The 14,698-nt window shown below is 54.1% G+C and overlaps 1 protein-coding gene across 3 annotated transcripts; it reads right to left on the reverse strand.

The window, feature by feature from the left end:
• Positions 1-1,471: 1,471 nt before the first annotated feature.
• On the reverse strand, positions 1,472-11,677 carry PLA2G15 (phospholipase A2 group XV). 3 transcript variants are annotated; one of them, XM_074370539.1, is made up of 6 exons: positions 11,429-11,676; positions 8,387-8,543; positions 6,085-6,188; positions 5,734-5,832; positions 5,110-5,334; positions 1,472-3,383 (listed from the first exon to the last, which is right to left on the reverse strand). In XM_074370539.1, exons 1-6 carry the CDS (start codon positions 11,541-11,543, stop codon positions 2,872-2,874), a joined length of 1,212 nt encoding a protein of 403 aa, XP_074226640.1. In that variant the 5' UTR covers positions 11,544-11,676; the 3' UTR covers positions 1,472-2,871. The 3 variants fall into 3 exon arrangements, with proteins under 3 accessions (XP_074226640.1, XP_010960814.3, XP_045378236.2); XM_010962512.3 differs by having other exon boundaries at positions 6,085-6,203; positions 11,429-11,673; XM_045522280.2 differs by having other exon boundaries at positions 3,241-3,383; positions 5,110-5,209; positions 6,085-6,203; positions 11,429-11,677.
• Positions 11,678-14,698: the final 3,021 nt, after the last annotated feature.

A 14,698-nucleotide genomic window follows, 5' to 3' on the forward strand; every position in this document is an offset into this window, starting at 1 on the left:
TCTGGAATCAAACTGGCAATATCTCTGAGGTATGTCTGCATGTATATACTTGGAGTCATTAGCGTCTAACGCTTTGCCCCTGGATCAGTTCCTCCTGCCTCCCTGGCCTGGCAGAGAAAGGGCTCTGGACACCTGTGTCACTCAATGGCAGCCAGGCCACTTGTCTTTGTAACAGCAGCATATATGACCTGCCAGCTCAGAGAACCTCTGGCTTCACTGTCTCACATCCAGTTATAGCAGCCTGCTGGCAGAAAACCCACCATGAACCAAGCACTGAATTAGATATTCTCAAATACCACCAATATTCCTCAGGACCACCCTGCACGGTATATTTATTCATCACTGTTCTTCAGATGAGCAGTCTGAGGCTCCGGGAGGTCAGGAGACTCCCCAGGCTACTTGGCTGGAGCTGGTAGAGCTAAGACTTGAACCTCAGTCTGCTGGTCCTGAGGCCTGATGGCTCCATGTCCTTTCACTGCAGCTGTAAAATCAAGAATGAAAGTAGGGCTGAAATGGGTCAAAGGTGAGAAGGTGGCTGCAAGGCCATCAATAAGGGTAGCATGAGTGGGTAGGTGTCAGGGCAGAGCTAAGAGTCAGGCTCATCAGGACCTAGGGAACCCAGGGATAAGGGTTCACTTCCTTTCACGCTGTCATCCTTTTTCCAAGGCCAGCGATGTGACTGGATCTATGTATTCCTAGGCAACTTCACCCTCTCTGGGCCACCCATTCTTCCAGGTTTGGCCAATAACTTGTGCAGTGAGTAGGTTTGGAGTGCCTTCTAGTGGCCCAGAGTGTATTGGCGCCTGAAGCCCAGGCTGGCCAGGCTTCTGTGGAGGAGGCAGGAACTGGGGCTCCCATCACCCTCACTGGCCCCCAGCTCTGGGCTCTGCACCACAAAATTCAGTCCTGGATCCCATCCCTATGCATGCTTCCTGTCTTGGACTCTGTTTCTCCGTTTATCCATCTCCATTTGGTCCCCAGTCTCAGTCCCTCTCTCTGCCCATCTTGGTCTCCCTCTGTCAGTCTCACTCTGTCCTCAAAAAGGGACAGATGGTGGGTACTGACAAAGCAAAGTAGAAGGGTGGCATCCTAAAAAGAACTCTGAGTTAAAAGGATGCTGAGACCTGCAAGCTGAAGGAGGACAGAAGGCTGGGAAGGGGAGTCCTGTGGGATTGTCCTTGGCCCCTAGCTCTGGGGTGGCATTTAGGGCCTGTTGACCAGATGGGAGAAGAGGGAGGGGGGAGCTTCACTCCAATGGGAATGTTTCAGGTCCTGGTTCTTAGTCCCAGGAGAGGAACTAGATTCCAGGAAAGGAGGCAGGAGGATGAAGCCCATAGAAGTACACAGGAGCCATGCTTTGGTGCTGAGAACCTATCAGGGTCCCAGGAAAGGTCAGGGTCTAGCCCCTGATTTCCTGCCTCTCTAGCCCCCTCACTCTTCTCATGCTTAGAGCAGAGGCTAAGCCAGAGGATTTTACAGCATCTGAAATACTTTTATTGCCAGAATTGAGGTACAGCCTGCTCAGAGCCCCATGCGGGGCCCACAACTCAAGAACAAAGGGAGAGACAGATGCTGGGTATGAATGCAACAGAGAAACCTTGTTTCCATTCCACAGAAACCTTGAAGGACAGCAGCACAGTCCAGCCTGACTGTGGCTTTGGAGCCCCACCCTAGAAGCTAGACCCAAGTCTTGGCCTATAGCCATTGCCCACTTGGAGACCACTGCCACCAAGGCAGATCCAGATTCTCCATCCCTGCTATGCACAGATCCATGCAGCACCTCTGGAGCAGAAAGAAAACCCCCAAGGGACCCCCAAGGCACCTGGCTCTCAGGGGCCTACTCAAGTTTCTGGGCTAGTCCCTGCTGACGAAACACCACTGAGCTGCCTGGTGGGGACAAGTGCTGGGCAGAGTAGGAAAGAGTCCTACCTCCTCTCAGCCCTGTGCCAGCCCACTTGAGCAGAGTGGGACTGTAGTGGTGGGTTACCAAGAAGGCAGCTCATGGCAGCTCGGAATGGCCCTGGCTGCTTCCTTGAGTTCTCTTTCTTCATGAATACCCAAAGGGCCATGGCACTGGGCCCTGCTCTCCTGCTTGAACCACAGTCCCAGGGCGAAGGGAGCCAGCATCAGTCTTGTGGGCAACAGCCCAATGAAGGAGATCAGGGCTCCTGGGACACAGCCCCCAGAACCAGGGACCACCTGCTGCCCAATCTGAGCTAGGCTGTTCTAAGAGGTAAAGGAGGTAGGAGTGAATGCCCCAGGGCCTGGAATCCATGGAGAACACACAACAACCCACCCCTGCCTGCAGGGGGATCTGGGCTGCCCCTAGAAAGCCATAGTCAGCCTATCTGAGCAGCTAGGCCACGAGGAAGCCAATAGCTCCAGTCACCCATGGCCAGCAGCAGGCTGACCTGTGGCCAGTGTGTGAGAAGGTTCACCCTAGGGACAACAAGCCCATCTTAGGGGCCACAGTTCAGTAATACCCCTCATAGGAAGGTTGAGGAGCCAGGGCCTGGTGAGCAAGTGTGAAAAGGCCACAGGGGTAGGAGGAACATATGGCCCTAGAGCTGGGGATTGGGGCTAGGTGCCAGCCAATCCACCTGCAGAGCCAGTCCTGAGGTCACAATTCCACCATCAGCAGCATTCTTTCTATCAAGGGTCCCTCAAGTAAGTCCAGACTACTTCTACCTTCCTCACTCGCAGAGAGGAAGGATAAGAAATAGCATGTCCCCGTGGCAGGCGTTTCACCACCCAAGATCCAAGGCCTTAGACGGTCAGTCATAAACTGCTAAACTCACGGGCCATGGTAGCCCCGCAAGCCAAGAGAGCAGCGGTGGCCGAGCCATCCCACAGCCCCACCTGGCACAGAAATCAGGGCTCAAAGAGCACGCGTTTCAGATAGGCCAGGGTAGTGGCGTTGGCCAGCATTGCGATGTGCTCACTGCCTGGCAGTGCCTGAAATGACACTTCGTGCTCCTGGCGACTGTGCCAGGCCTGGCACTGGAGGGCACTCTGCAAGTTCACAGTGCCATCACCATCACCAAAGCAGATTTTAGGGTCACGGTCCGGGAAGCTCTCATAGTAGAAGGAGTCTGGCGTGGGGACACCAGTGCCATAGAGGCAGTGCAGCCGCACGCCAGGCGGCACCATGGCTTCAACCAGCCCCTCTGTGTCCTGTCGCATGAGCCAGCCGTCTTCGAAGCTGATGTCCTGGAAGAACCTGTGATAGTCCTGCAGCGTATAGTTGGCTGTGGGTGTGCGCACGAAGACCTTTTCAGATGACCAGGTAGAGTTGTAGGGCAGCAGCCAGCTGGTGGAGACGGCAGACCGCTGCTGCTCCCGGATCTTCAGGCGCCCAATGACTGGGATCCGGTTATTGTCTCCTGCAAGGGGAGGGCTCCCGTCAGTCTGTGCTCGGGAATGAATGCAAGCTGGCAGGGCAGCATATTCCCCTGCCAGACCCCAGCCAGCACCCCAGCATCTCTCCACTGTTAACGCCCTTACAGCTTCCCTGTTTCCCCGTATCTTTGCTCTATCTGGGAAGCACTCAACTAAGACTTGTTTTTTCCTTTTGCATTTTGTCACCAGGGATTTAAGCAACATATACCCACAGCGTGATTTATGATACCCTCCTCAGGGCACTTCTTACCCGGCCTGTGGGCACTGACCTTGTCAAAGGTGAATCAGCAGGTTGGCAGCCCAGAAAGGTCCTCTTAATCTTTTATTACATTGAGCTATGTAAACATTTTTCTCTTCCTAGGCTCAGACTTCTGGCCAGCCAGCCCTGGCCTCATCCCAGGCACTGACCTGGGCTGCCAGCCCTGCAGGAGACAGGGGAGGAGGGGAGGCTGCAGAAAGTGAGTCTTTCTCACAAAGGAATGCCAACAACATGAACATACCCACCAGCCTGTGAGACCTCTGGGGGATGAGCTGGAACTTGGGAACAGGGGCCCTCTGCCCTGCTCAGGACCCATAGCCAGCCATCACTCCATCTCTCTGACTGCAAGCCTTCAGCTCTGCCGGATGGGGCCTGGTTCTAAGACCCCTGAGGAAAGAGAATTCCCTAGCTAGGGGTTCATGACTACCATCCCTCCTGCCCCAACCCCACTCCAGGACTGCCAGGGCCAGACAGCAGCTTCCCGGAATCTGAGCCAAAGCTCTAAGGGGTTCATTGGGAAGCTCTGAAAGGGCCGAGACCTGAACTCCACCATGGCAACCTGTCTCAAACTCAGGGGATGCCCTTTCTGGTCTAGGCTGGACAGAGTGGGTGGCTGTGATGAGTCTTCACTATAACTAGATTCACTGTCCAGCCGATCCAGAGTCACTACTGGGAGAGGCACTGGGTCTGACCTGATCACAACGATCAGGTGACCAATAAGTAGGTCAGGCAATGTTGGTGACTTAAGGAAGAAAGCTCATCAGACGCTTGGCACAGCCCTGGATCACAGCTCCTGAAGTGAAGGTCCTTGGGGTTCACACTCAGTCCTGGCAGAGGGAGGAAAGCCCTAAGGCTACAGCTGGCAGGTTCTAACAGCCATGAAAAGGCAGATGGATTGGAGAGGAACAGGGAAGGAGGTGGCTTTCCCAACTACCAAGCAAGCAGGCCAGACAACTCTGCACCTGCTTCCTCCCTACGTTGCCCCCAGAGGCTCCCCACGGCCACAGAGGGAGGCGTAACTCATAAACAGGAAATCATAGCCCAAACTTCCTTCTCTGCGGCAAAGGTGGGGATGAAGAAGTGAGGATGGGGGTAAGGAGAAGGCTCCTTCAAAGAACTTTGAGTCAAACCAAATTAGGCCAGCTGGGCCCCTGCACACTGCGTGTGTGTACATGTGTGCACTGTATGACCGACAGTTATGCCACACCATGTACATGCTGTAAGAAACTTAACACAGATAACCAGGGACATCAAATGGAGAGGTGAATTTAGAAGTAGTGTTAGATTCTTCTTTGGAAAGAGATGTTTGGAAAAGACCCTGGAGAAGGAAGGGTCCTGCCCCAAGAGAAGAGACATGAGTGTGGCCCAGGAGGACATGGTAGAGAGAAAGAGAGGGCTCCATCCCCAACACCAGCCCCCGTCCCCCCACACTGGGCCAGGCAGGGTCTTACCTGAGGCCAGGACGCGCAGGGTCTTGGCCACGCCCCCCCAGGGCGCACCCAGTGCCACAAAGGCACGGATATACTTGTCCTTCCAGGCCTGCGGCTGCCGCTGCAGAAAGTAGAGCGTGTACATGTTGCCCATACTGTGGGCAACCAGCACCACGGGGCCCCCATACAGCTGGTGCATCTCCTCGATCATCTCGCGGAGGGCCAGGAAGTAGGGCCCGTTTTCATCTGCAGGCCAGAGCCAGGCAGGGGTCAGGCAGGCAGGGTCCTGGGGTCTGAACCACGGCCTGTGTCTCAGGCCAGACCCAGGACTAGGTGGGTGGGGAGAGTGCTAAAATCCAAGTGGGAGGGGTCTGGTTCCTCCTCAGTTTCCATGAAGAGAGGAAACAAAGGAGCTCCTTTTCCCTTCCTCAGCCTCATTATCTTTCCCCAGGGCTCAGAGGCCCAGAAATCCTGGGGTGAGGGTGGGGGGAGGACCAGACAGATAGACCAGGGGTGGTAGCTGTGACTTTTGGGCTAGATGCCAGAGATTCAGTTGGGAGTAGGGGAAAGCCCGGGGCCTGTGGCTGTGATCTCCTCGTCCCCACCTCCCAAGACCTCAGGGAGGAAATGAGGGCAACCACTTACTTGGAGCTCGGCGCCAGTCGTAGGGGGCCCCCCGGACATCCTCACCTCGTGTGTAGCCCCAGCCCACAAGGCTCTCCACCATGGTGTAGAAATAGGAACCTGTAGACAGAAATGCACAGGATTAGAGAGAGTACAGTCATCGTCGGCCACCCACACCACACCTGCCAAGGAGACTGTGACATCTACTTCAGACAGCTCTCCTGAGGCTTGTTATCATTATGGGGCTCTGTGCTCACACTGATCAGAGACAGTTTGCAGGCTACCCCTTCAAACAAGAGGGATCTTCCCACTCTAGGAGTCCATCAGAACCTCTATCCCCCTTCCTGGAGGGCACGAGGAAGGACTACATACCCACGCTGCTTTTGCTGGGGTCCAGGAACTCCAGTGAGAAGGTCTTCCCGAAGCCAGGGACACGCACATCCACACCATCAGGAAACTGGGTGGCACGGGAAGTCCTGTTGTAAATCAGCCTGTCAGGAGGGAATATTGAGCCAGTGACCCAGAGGTGACACTGAACTTGCTGTGTCCCAGTACTGCCCTGTATCCTGAGCCATATTGCCTTCCCGTCCTCAGATCTGGTCAGATCTATAGGGGAGAACAAAAAGTATCAGAGCAAGTTTATAAAAAACGGGGGAGGGTATAGCTTAGCATGCACAAGGTCCTGGGTCCAATCCCCAGTACCTCCAAATTTTAAAAAAATTATTAAAAAAAAAAAGTTTGTAAACCACAGATCAGAGTAACTACATCCAAATGAGGACTCCCACCAAGGCTCACAATATTCCCTTCTCCTCAGTGTCACCCACACCAGAATGAAGATCCAGTTGGGAGAGGGACGTGCCAGGTCTGGCTGTGCCATGAACATTGCACTTGACCCCAAAAGGGAGGCAGCCTAACTGTGCAGGCTCCCATCACCCCATCTCCATGAATCCAGCTCCTGTCACCCACCATAACACAACACAGGGCAAAGGAGATGGAGAATGCAACACACAACAGAGAAACCCCCACCTCTGGGCCTGAGCACCTGTGACTGCTATGTGAGGGGGTGGGCAAGGCCTATAGAAATGATGGGGACAGGGTGGTGGGAGATGGGAGGAAAGCCTTGTGCCTGGCTAGGAACCCTGCTCTGGCCTCCCCTTATACTAAGGAGGCAAATGTGCCCACGAAAACAGGCTAGACCTTCACTCCTCAGGCAATCCTCAGTGGTCCTGAGTCCCACCCACCCTTAAAGATCAGCCACAGAAAGCTGACAAGATACCCAGCACTGGCTCAAATAATAAATCCTGGGGACCCACTCTCTCCAGGGTAATCTACAGACCATCTCAATGGCCACTAAGCAAAGTTCTGGAAGCCAAAGCAGTCTGTGCTGGATGCAAGTCTAAGCAGGTCAGAGGACCAACGAAGACAGATAAGGCCCTCTTGGTATCAGCCTGCACCTCCAACTGGCAGTACCTGAGACCATGTCTCTGCTACAAAAATAGAAATGCAGATCAACAGCCCAGAAATAACCCTGATCGCACACAGAGGAAAGAGTCAACAAAATAGGCATCATAAACAAAGACAGGGTGCCTGGAGAACCAACTAGAACCAGCTAGTGTGCCTCCAGAGGAAAAAATCTTAATTTGTGAGACTCTATTCAGCTCAAATATTTATTGAACACTAATTGTGTTTCTGGCCCTACAGCTATAAAGATAAAAGAGATACAGTCCCTGCCTTCAAGGAGCTCAGTGTGGGAAGGAACCTTAGCTCTGGGTCACACAACTCTGGGTTCAAATCTTAGTTCCGCTACTTATTAGCAGAGTGACCCTAAGCAATTTTGTCACCTTTTTGAGCTTCCAGATTTCCTCATCTGTAAAACAGGTTTAAAAACAGCACTTATTTCACAGGGTTGCTGTAAGCCTAAACGTAAGAAAGTATGTAAAATGTATAGTGTCCAGGGGGAGGGTATAGCTCAAGTGGTAGAGCACATGCTTAGCATGCACAAGGTCCTCAGTTCAATCCCCAGTGCCTCCTCTATAAATCAATCTATCAGTCAATCTAAGGACCTCCCTCCCCCCACCAAAAAAAAATAAAGCATAGTGTCTGTATTCAATAAGCAGTAATTCTGATTATATGATTATCTCATTACGGGGAAAACATCCTTTGGAAACAATGTTTGGCAGGCATGGAATGGGGGTTAGAGAAAACAGGCCTGGGGGAAGAAGAGGTTAACAGCTCTGGGGAGTGGCAGGGAGACTTCATGAAGAGTGAGTGGGAGGGGATTTTTCAGGCAAAGGTACAGAGGTAGATTCCAGGCTGAAAGAACAGCATGTGCAAAGCTGGAAACTTGGCATATCCCAGGAAGCACAAGCAGCTGGAGGGGCAGGTGTGGCCAAGTCAGAGGCAAGGGAAGGGGTGGAGGCCACAGTGAGGCTAACCACATATAGGGAATGAGCACATAGAGGGGAATGAGCACATAGAGGGCATGCGGCACTGGGACATGAGCAGCAGAAAAGGGAAGAAAGTTCTCTCTGGGAGAGTACAGAGGTGGTGCCAACCAGACTGAAGAAATGGGAAGGGAGAGAGGTCAGCGACTTCCAGGTCTCTTGAGTTGCAGATGACATGGAAATGGGCTCTGGAGGCCTCTTTAGGCTGGGTCAGTGAGCGGCACCCCCACCTGATGTTGTCAATCCAGCAGTCAATGATGACAGGAAGCAGCAGTTCGAGGTTCAGCCAGAGTGTGAAGTAGCTGTCCGTCCTCTTGGAGCAGAGGTAATGCACAACTGTTGGCTTGTCCAGCTTTGCCTCCAGCTGGTTGCCCAAATCACCGGGCACTGCAGGGGGACACAGAGCATGTATGAGGCCCTGGGCCTGCAAGGCTGGAGACCCAGAGGCCTTCTACACAGAGCTGTCCCGGGCCGTGGAGTAGGCAGAGTCTTGTATACCCTGAAAGAAGCATCAGGAAACAGGATGGAGTAGTGGGCCACTGAACCAGCCAAAACTGACTCCACAGAAGGCAATCTGGGACAGGCTTGTGAAGGGGGACAATGAACAGAAACACATTTGAGAGAAGCTCATACTGGCACCTACTGGCCTACAGAGGTCCCCAGGCCTGGCTCAAAGCCAGAGCCTGTGGGCTGCTAAACCTTGCTAAAAGTTTCAGAGGGCAGATCATCTGGAGGGCCCTAGCATCCTCGCACATCTGGACGCTGTGCTGGCTATCCTGAAGCAACATGCCATTCCAGCCACAGCCCAGCAGGGGTGGGTGTGACCAGACCCCAAGGATGACGTCTCTCTACCTGAGCTGGTCTATTCGGTCCATACAGAGCCCTGGGGCCCTAGTGACACTTCCCCCATTTCTTCACTACCCAACATTCATGGCCCCTCACAGTCTATTTACTCTCAGTGACCTTTTAGGCCTCACTTGCTCCCACCTGCCATGCTCTTAACACTTTCCAAACATATCCCCATTTAGGATCCATGATCACTAAGTGGACACCAAGCTCAGCTCTCCTGGGCAACTGGGCTCCAGCTGTGAACCCAGCCCTGCAGAGGGCTCACCCTACCTGTGCACCACCCCACAGGGTCCTCAGGGCAGCCACAGGAGGCAGGTGTGGCAACTGCAGAAGTGGGGAGTACTTCTGGATGACATGCCTGTGGACTAGGCAGGGCAGTGTAGAGACCCTGGTCACCAAAGAGGAAGCAGATGAAAGAGGAAGTCACCAGATCTGCTTTGCCTGAATGTCCTTCGCCCTGGCCAGGCTGTGGCCTCTAAAAATAGCAGTGGTCACTTCCTGAGCCCCTTTGTGCATAGAATTAAGACAAGAGCCAGCCACGTGCTTTTCACCTCAAATAACACTGGGAGAGAATAGCCTCATTATGGCTACTTTACAGATAAGGAGACTGAGGCTGGAAGAGGTAGAAATGGCTTGCTACAGTCCCTTCCCACTTCCCAGGGTCTTCTTCTGTATCTCTTCTCTGGCCTCTGCTTCTTCTACCACCAATGTGGGTCCCACCCATAGGGACCAGTCACCATTGGATGCTGATCCTCTGATAGCCAAGGCCAGGTCCCTGCTCTGTGCCCAGCAGCAGTGTGTCTGCAGCCCATCATGGGCTTTCCCAGGATAATGCCAACAGCCTCATTCTCTGAGAAGCTGGGCAGGTTAGGATTTCAGTTGCTCTGTGCCCCTAGGTGATTCCTGAGGCTTCTCTTCTGTGATCTAGGATGATCAAAAGTGGAATGAATTAAGGGGTGCAGTTAGTACCAATCCAGGTGAAAAGGCCTGGGACCAGTCCAGTCAGGGACCACATACTTCCCAATACCACACCCTTCATACTCACAACTCTTTAGGCCCACACATGCCTCCCTGCAGGCTTCCAGGATAAAGTCCAGATGACCCAAACAGTCACGAGATCAGCACAATCCACTCCTTCCCCCACTCCATTCCACACAGCCTGAACTGCTTAGCTCCCTCCCTCTGATATGTAGTTCCCTCTGCCTGGAACTCTTTCCTGGCCTCAGCTCCAGCTGCATACTTCAGGAAGCCTTCCCTAACTGGGTGGTGGATTCTCTGTGTTTGCCCAGCATAGACTTCACCTCTGGGTGTCATCCTGCAAGCTTGGGGAGGAAAGCCAGGGCCAAATCTGCCCAAATCCCATGGGGAACCTGGGCCCAGCATACCCCAGAGCATGGACTGGCCCAGAGCTCCTGGTGGAGGACCTCCTGGGACCACACTGCCTGCCAACTCTACCCTTCTGTGATCTGCATCATTCCCATTAAAATATTCCCAGCAGGTAGAGCATGGAGTGTCATGCTGCAGCAGAAGGTAATGTATACCTCAGCATGCCTCTGCCTTCAGGAATCCTAGCTGACCAACAAAGTAGTTCAGGGCGGCAGTGGTGGGGTAGGGGTGGGGGGGGTGAGTGACAGCGTGAACTAGGCATTCAAGGCCCCCAGGACAGAGGTCTTATCCTTGCCCACCGCCAACACAACAAAATACTGTGACTCCTGTACAATTGCCAGAGTCAGGACTAAGGAGGAGGTAGGCAGGGGAGGTCACCTCGCCCCAACATAGCATAGTTCAAGTAGGTCTGGCAGGTTAAGGGTGAAGTCTGACATCTGTTCATAACCACTGTCTCAACCTCTCTCTGTTTATAGCCATCCTAAGATTCTCTTGGGCCTCCTTCCTCAGGCCCAATCCCACCCATGGATAAGTTAGGGGGGAGACTTGGTGGCAGGCTAGGAGAGCAGCAATCTTTTCCCCAAAGAGCTTCCTTTCAGTAATGCCCTCTGAAACGTGTAGGGGCTGGAAGGGTGGAGGGAGACAGCTTCCTAGCCAAGCCCAAGTCAACGCTGAGTCCCCTGAGAGCCAACTCCAAGGCCACCCTACCTCCTACCAGACCTCGGTCTTTCCAGCTAAAAAATGCGGATCAGGCGAGGCAAGGCTTGGGACTGACATGAACAGGCGGACCGATGCACAAACGAACGGTAACCCTCCCATTTACCCCCATATTCTACTGGAGAAGACGGCAAGAGGTTGACCACACCCGCGCCCAGCATAGCGAAAAGTGGACAGACTGACTCAGGTGACGAGACAGTCATACGCTCCTGCATCCCGTGCTTGGAGCAGATGCATAACTAACTGGAAGACAGCCCCGCCCGCAACCCACCAAGCTGCACGCACGAGCGAACGGACCCACGACTGGACGCGCGCCTCACCCAGTACCACCGGTGGGGGACGTCCGGCCGGGAGCGCCGGGTCTGCGAGCATCAGGAGGAACAGGAGGCCACTCGGGAGCAGTGCGGCGCGGTAGGGGCAGAGGCGGAGGCCCATGGCAGCGACCGCAGCTCCAGGTCTGAGGTGCAGATTCAGCTCCCCGGGCCCGCGCCTAGGCCGGAGCAGCGGCGACGCGCTTAACGCCGCCGCTCGCAGACTTCCACAGCGGTCAGGCCAATCAGGGTCTGCCTCCTGCAAACGGCCTGCCAATAGAGACTCGCCGCTGGGGAGTCCCTCCCAGTCGGAGCTCACCGCCCCGCCCCTGCCCATCCCTGGCCAACTCCATTAACCGCGTTGCACGCCGAGCGCATCGATCCACTGAGGTTCAGCCTGGTTTCCACGATCTCAGCTCATTGGACCCAGTCCACCGCTGCTGGGTACCCAGGACAGCCCTTGGCACCCTAAATCCACGCCGCGCAGCCCTCATCCTCGATTCCTGGCTCCTCCCTGACCAGGGATCTAGAATGCCCCGGACCGACTGGTAATTCAGGGTCCGGTGCTCACCGTTGCTGAGCGTCCACGGTCAAAACAAGGAGAATAAGGGGGGTTGGGGGTATAGCTCAGTGGTAAAGTGCGTGTTTTGCATGTGCGAGGTGCTGGGTTCAATATCCAGTACCTCCATTAAATTTAAAAAATTATAATTAATAAACAAACAAAAAACCAAGAATAAGGAGAGAAGCCAGTCCCGGGCAGTTCTTGAGCCTGAGGGGCCCAGGAGCTGACGAGGACCTTCGTGCAACTTTCAAACCGGTTCTTCGCACACTACCCTGAGGGCACCTGGGTTCAGGCAACCCTGGCCCAGGGACCCCCTGCCGTCTACCCGGGGTAGGTATGTGAGTAGGACGAGTAGAGACCAGGTCAGCGAGTTTCGCTTCCGAGTGAGAGTTCTGTCCGCCTGTTTCAGGGGCTTGCAGTGTGGAGTAACTCTAGACCCAGCAGTTCCCGCGCCTGAGAGTGGGCTTGAGCCTCGGCCCTGTGCCCGTTGGCGAGTTCCCCCGAAGAACGGGAGGGGTCTTGGGACTTCATGTCTCCCCTCCCCAAAATCCTACCCCACACAACCCTGGGATCCGGAGAGGACACAGACTCCCTGCACCAGGGATCAATTGAGAGCGAATAAAGTGGGCAAAGACTTGACAGCCAATAATATTTTGGTACCTTGCATCACTCAGGAACAGAGGGGCCAGCATGTTTGGAGACTGGAGGTCTTGATCCTTCACACACCACCTCATGAAGACCAGACAACACCCTGATCATCCCTGGCTGGTCCCAAGACCAACATCCAAGAGCTTTATCCTGCCCCTTCCCTCACTCCCTCCTTCCTTCCTTCCTCTTGGTCTATGGCTGACCCTTTCCAGCATCTCTGGAGTCCCCCTCAGTGAATCTACTCACGATCTTGGCTTGCCCCTCCTGTGTTCTTATAGTGAAAAACTTTGATGGTTGGGGTACCCTCCTCTCTTAAGGTCCAACTATCTCCCACCTCAGGCCCAGGCCCAAGGACCCCCTTCCAAAACCCCTCCTTCCTCACTACCATCCCAGGCCCCAGCAAGGGGGTGCTGAAGACCCATCTGGTGCAGGTCCTGTGTGAGTTACCATAGACACCTTTCTGCCAGGGCTAGGGAACTAGAGCCAAGGGTTAAGTGGGGGAAGGGGAGGGATCAGGACTGCCTGGGCCCCCCTGAACTCTGGCCACAGTCAGAATGTCTTGTCAGCTCAGCAGCCTCAAGTGACCATGGGCCCCTTAAAGGGTGACCTTGTCCTTGGGAGTTCCCTGGTTCCCTGGTGCCCCACTCCCATAGGCCCTGCAGTTGATAGGACCATGGCCATTCCAGGAGGGGATACCAAGGCCTGGTCAGCAATAACCCATGCTGGCACTGTGGAGAGGGGTCAAAAAGTGAGGGTCTTCCATATTCACAATGACCCCACCATCCACATGATCCCCCTAGCTGCAGAGCTGGGGACATCCTGGACTCTAGAAATCTCCCTCTCAGACCCACAATCAGGTGGTCACCAAGTTTTGCAAGCTCCACCCTCCCAAAGTCAAACTACTGTCATCCCCGTAGTAGCCTCCTCACTGATGTCTCAATTTCTGCTCTTATTCCATGACATTAAACAGTAACTCAGGCTCATGACTGTCCACTTCACTCCACTCATGACCCTCCCACTGCATGCCTTGTATGCATCTCACCCACACTGAGTGAAGACCCTGCAGGATATTCTGGCTGGTTCCCCCAACTTCCACTCCTGCTCTTCTCCCAGCTGTCTAATCTCCAGCCTCAGTGGCTTCCTTGCTGCCTAGAACAGGACAACCTCATTTTCCCTCAGGACTTCTGCAATTGTTGCACTGGGATCACTCTGCAACCCCCACTTTTGGGAATTCAGCTGAGCTCTGCGTTTAGGTCTCAGCCCAGGCATGACCACTGACTTTGAAGCAGCCCCCACCTAGTTCCCATTAGAATATAATCACCGAAAGAGCAAGCCTCTCATTTCCTAATACTGTAGCCTCCTCAGGTAACTAGTGTTACCACCAGCACAGACCCTGGCACACAGCAGGTGCTTAACATGTTGAATGAATGCATGATGAACCCCCTTCTCTACAACCCTCCCCATTTCCAGGATAGGGTCCTGGTGCCTGTCAGAACTAGAGAAAGAGATAAGGGACTGAGAGGCCCACATGGTTGGATGTAAGTTCTGAGAAAGACTGGGAAAGAGAGAGGGTGTTCCTGTGGAGCAGAACATTCTCAGCAAAGGCTGAAGGTGGGAAAAAAAAAACCCAGAGACTGAGGAGCCAGGCCAACTGTGGCATCTTCCTCAGGTGAGAATCCAGCCAGCATCCTCTGCACCCCCTGTGTAACTGGGCCCTTTGCATTCCCTCTCCCTCATCCAAGCGCCAAGCTCCCCTACCTGGACCAGATGGGTGGCTGGGCTTGGGGCAACTCAGTCAAGACCAGGGCCTCTGAGCTGGTTTGGTAGCCAGAGCTGGAGCCAGAAATGAGTCTATTTAGAGGCTGTTTCTCACTAAAGCTCACAGCTCAGTAGGCTCCTGCCCCTCTGCTGCCAGAGCCTCCCAGAAGTCAGGAGAGGCCAAACAGTGACCTGATCATGACAGAACCCTAGGGCATGGGGCCCAGAACAGGGCCTCTAATCTGGCCTAGGCATCAAAGTAGGCTGCCTCGTGGAAGAATTATTAGAACTGGGTCTTGAAGGATATAGTA

The sequence above is a fragment of the Camelus bactrianus genome, chromosome 9 (genome assembly GCF_048773025.1).
Source record: "Camelus bactrianus isolate YW-2024 breed Bactrian camel chromosome 9, ASM4877302v1, whole genome shotgun sequence".
NCBI classification, from domain to species: domain Eukaryota; kingdom Metazoa; phylum Chordata; class Mammalia; order Artiodactyla; family Camelidae; genus Camelus; species Camelus bactrianus.

Excerpts from the sequence above, each read along its gene's own strand:
- PLA2G15 (XM_010962512.3), bottom strand. The coding sequence starts at position 11,543 with ATGGGCCTCCGCCTCTGCCCCTACCGCGCCGCACTGCTCCCGAGTGGC. Across the intron at positions 6,204-8,386 it reads TGCTGGATTGACAACATCAG|GCTGATTTACAACAGGACTT; the intron begins GTGGGGGTGCCG and ends CCCTCCTGACAG. Across the intron at positions 5,335-5,733 it reads CGACTGGCGCCGAGCTCCAA|ATGAAAACGGGCCCTACTTC; the intron begins GTAAGTGGTTGC and ends TCTGGCCTGCAG.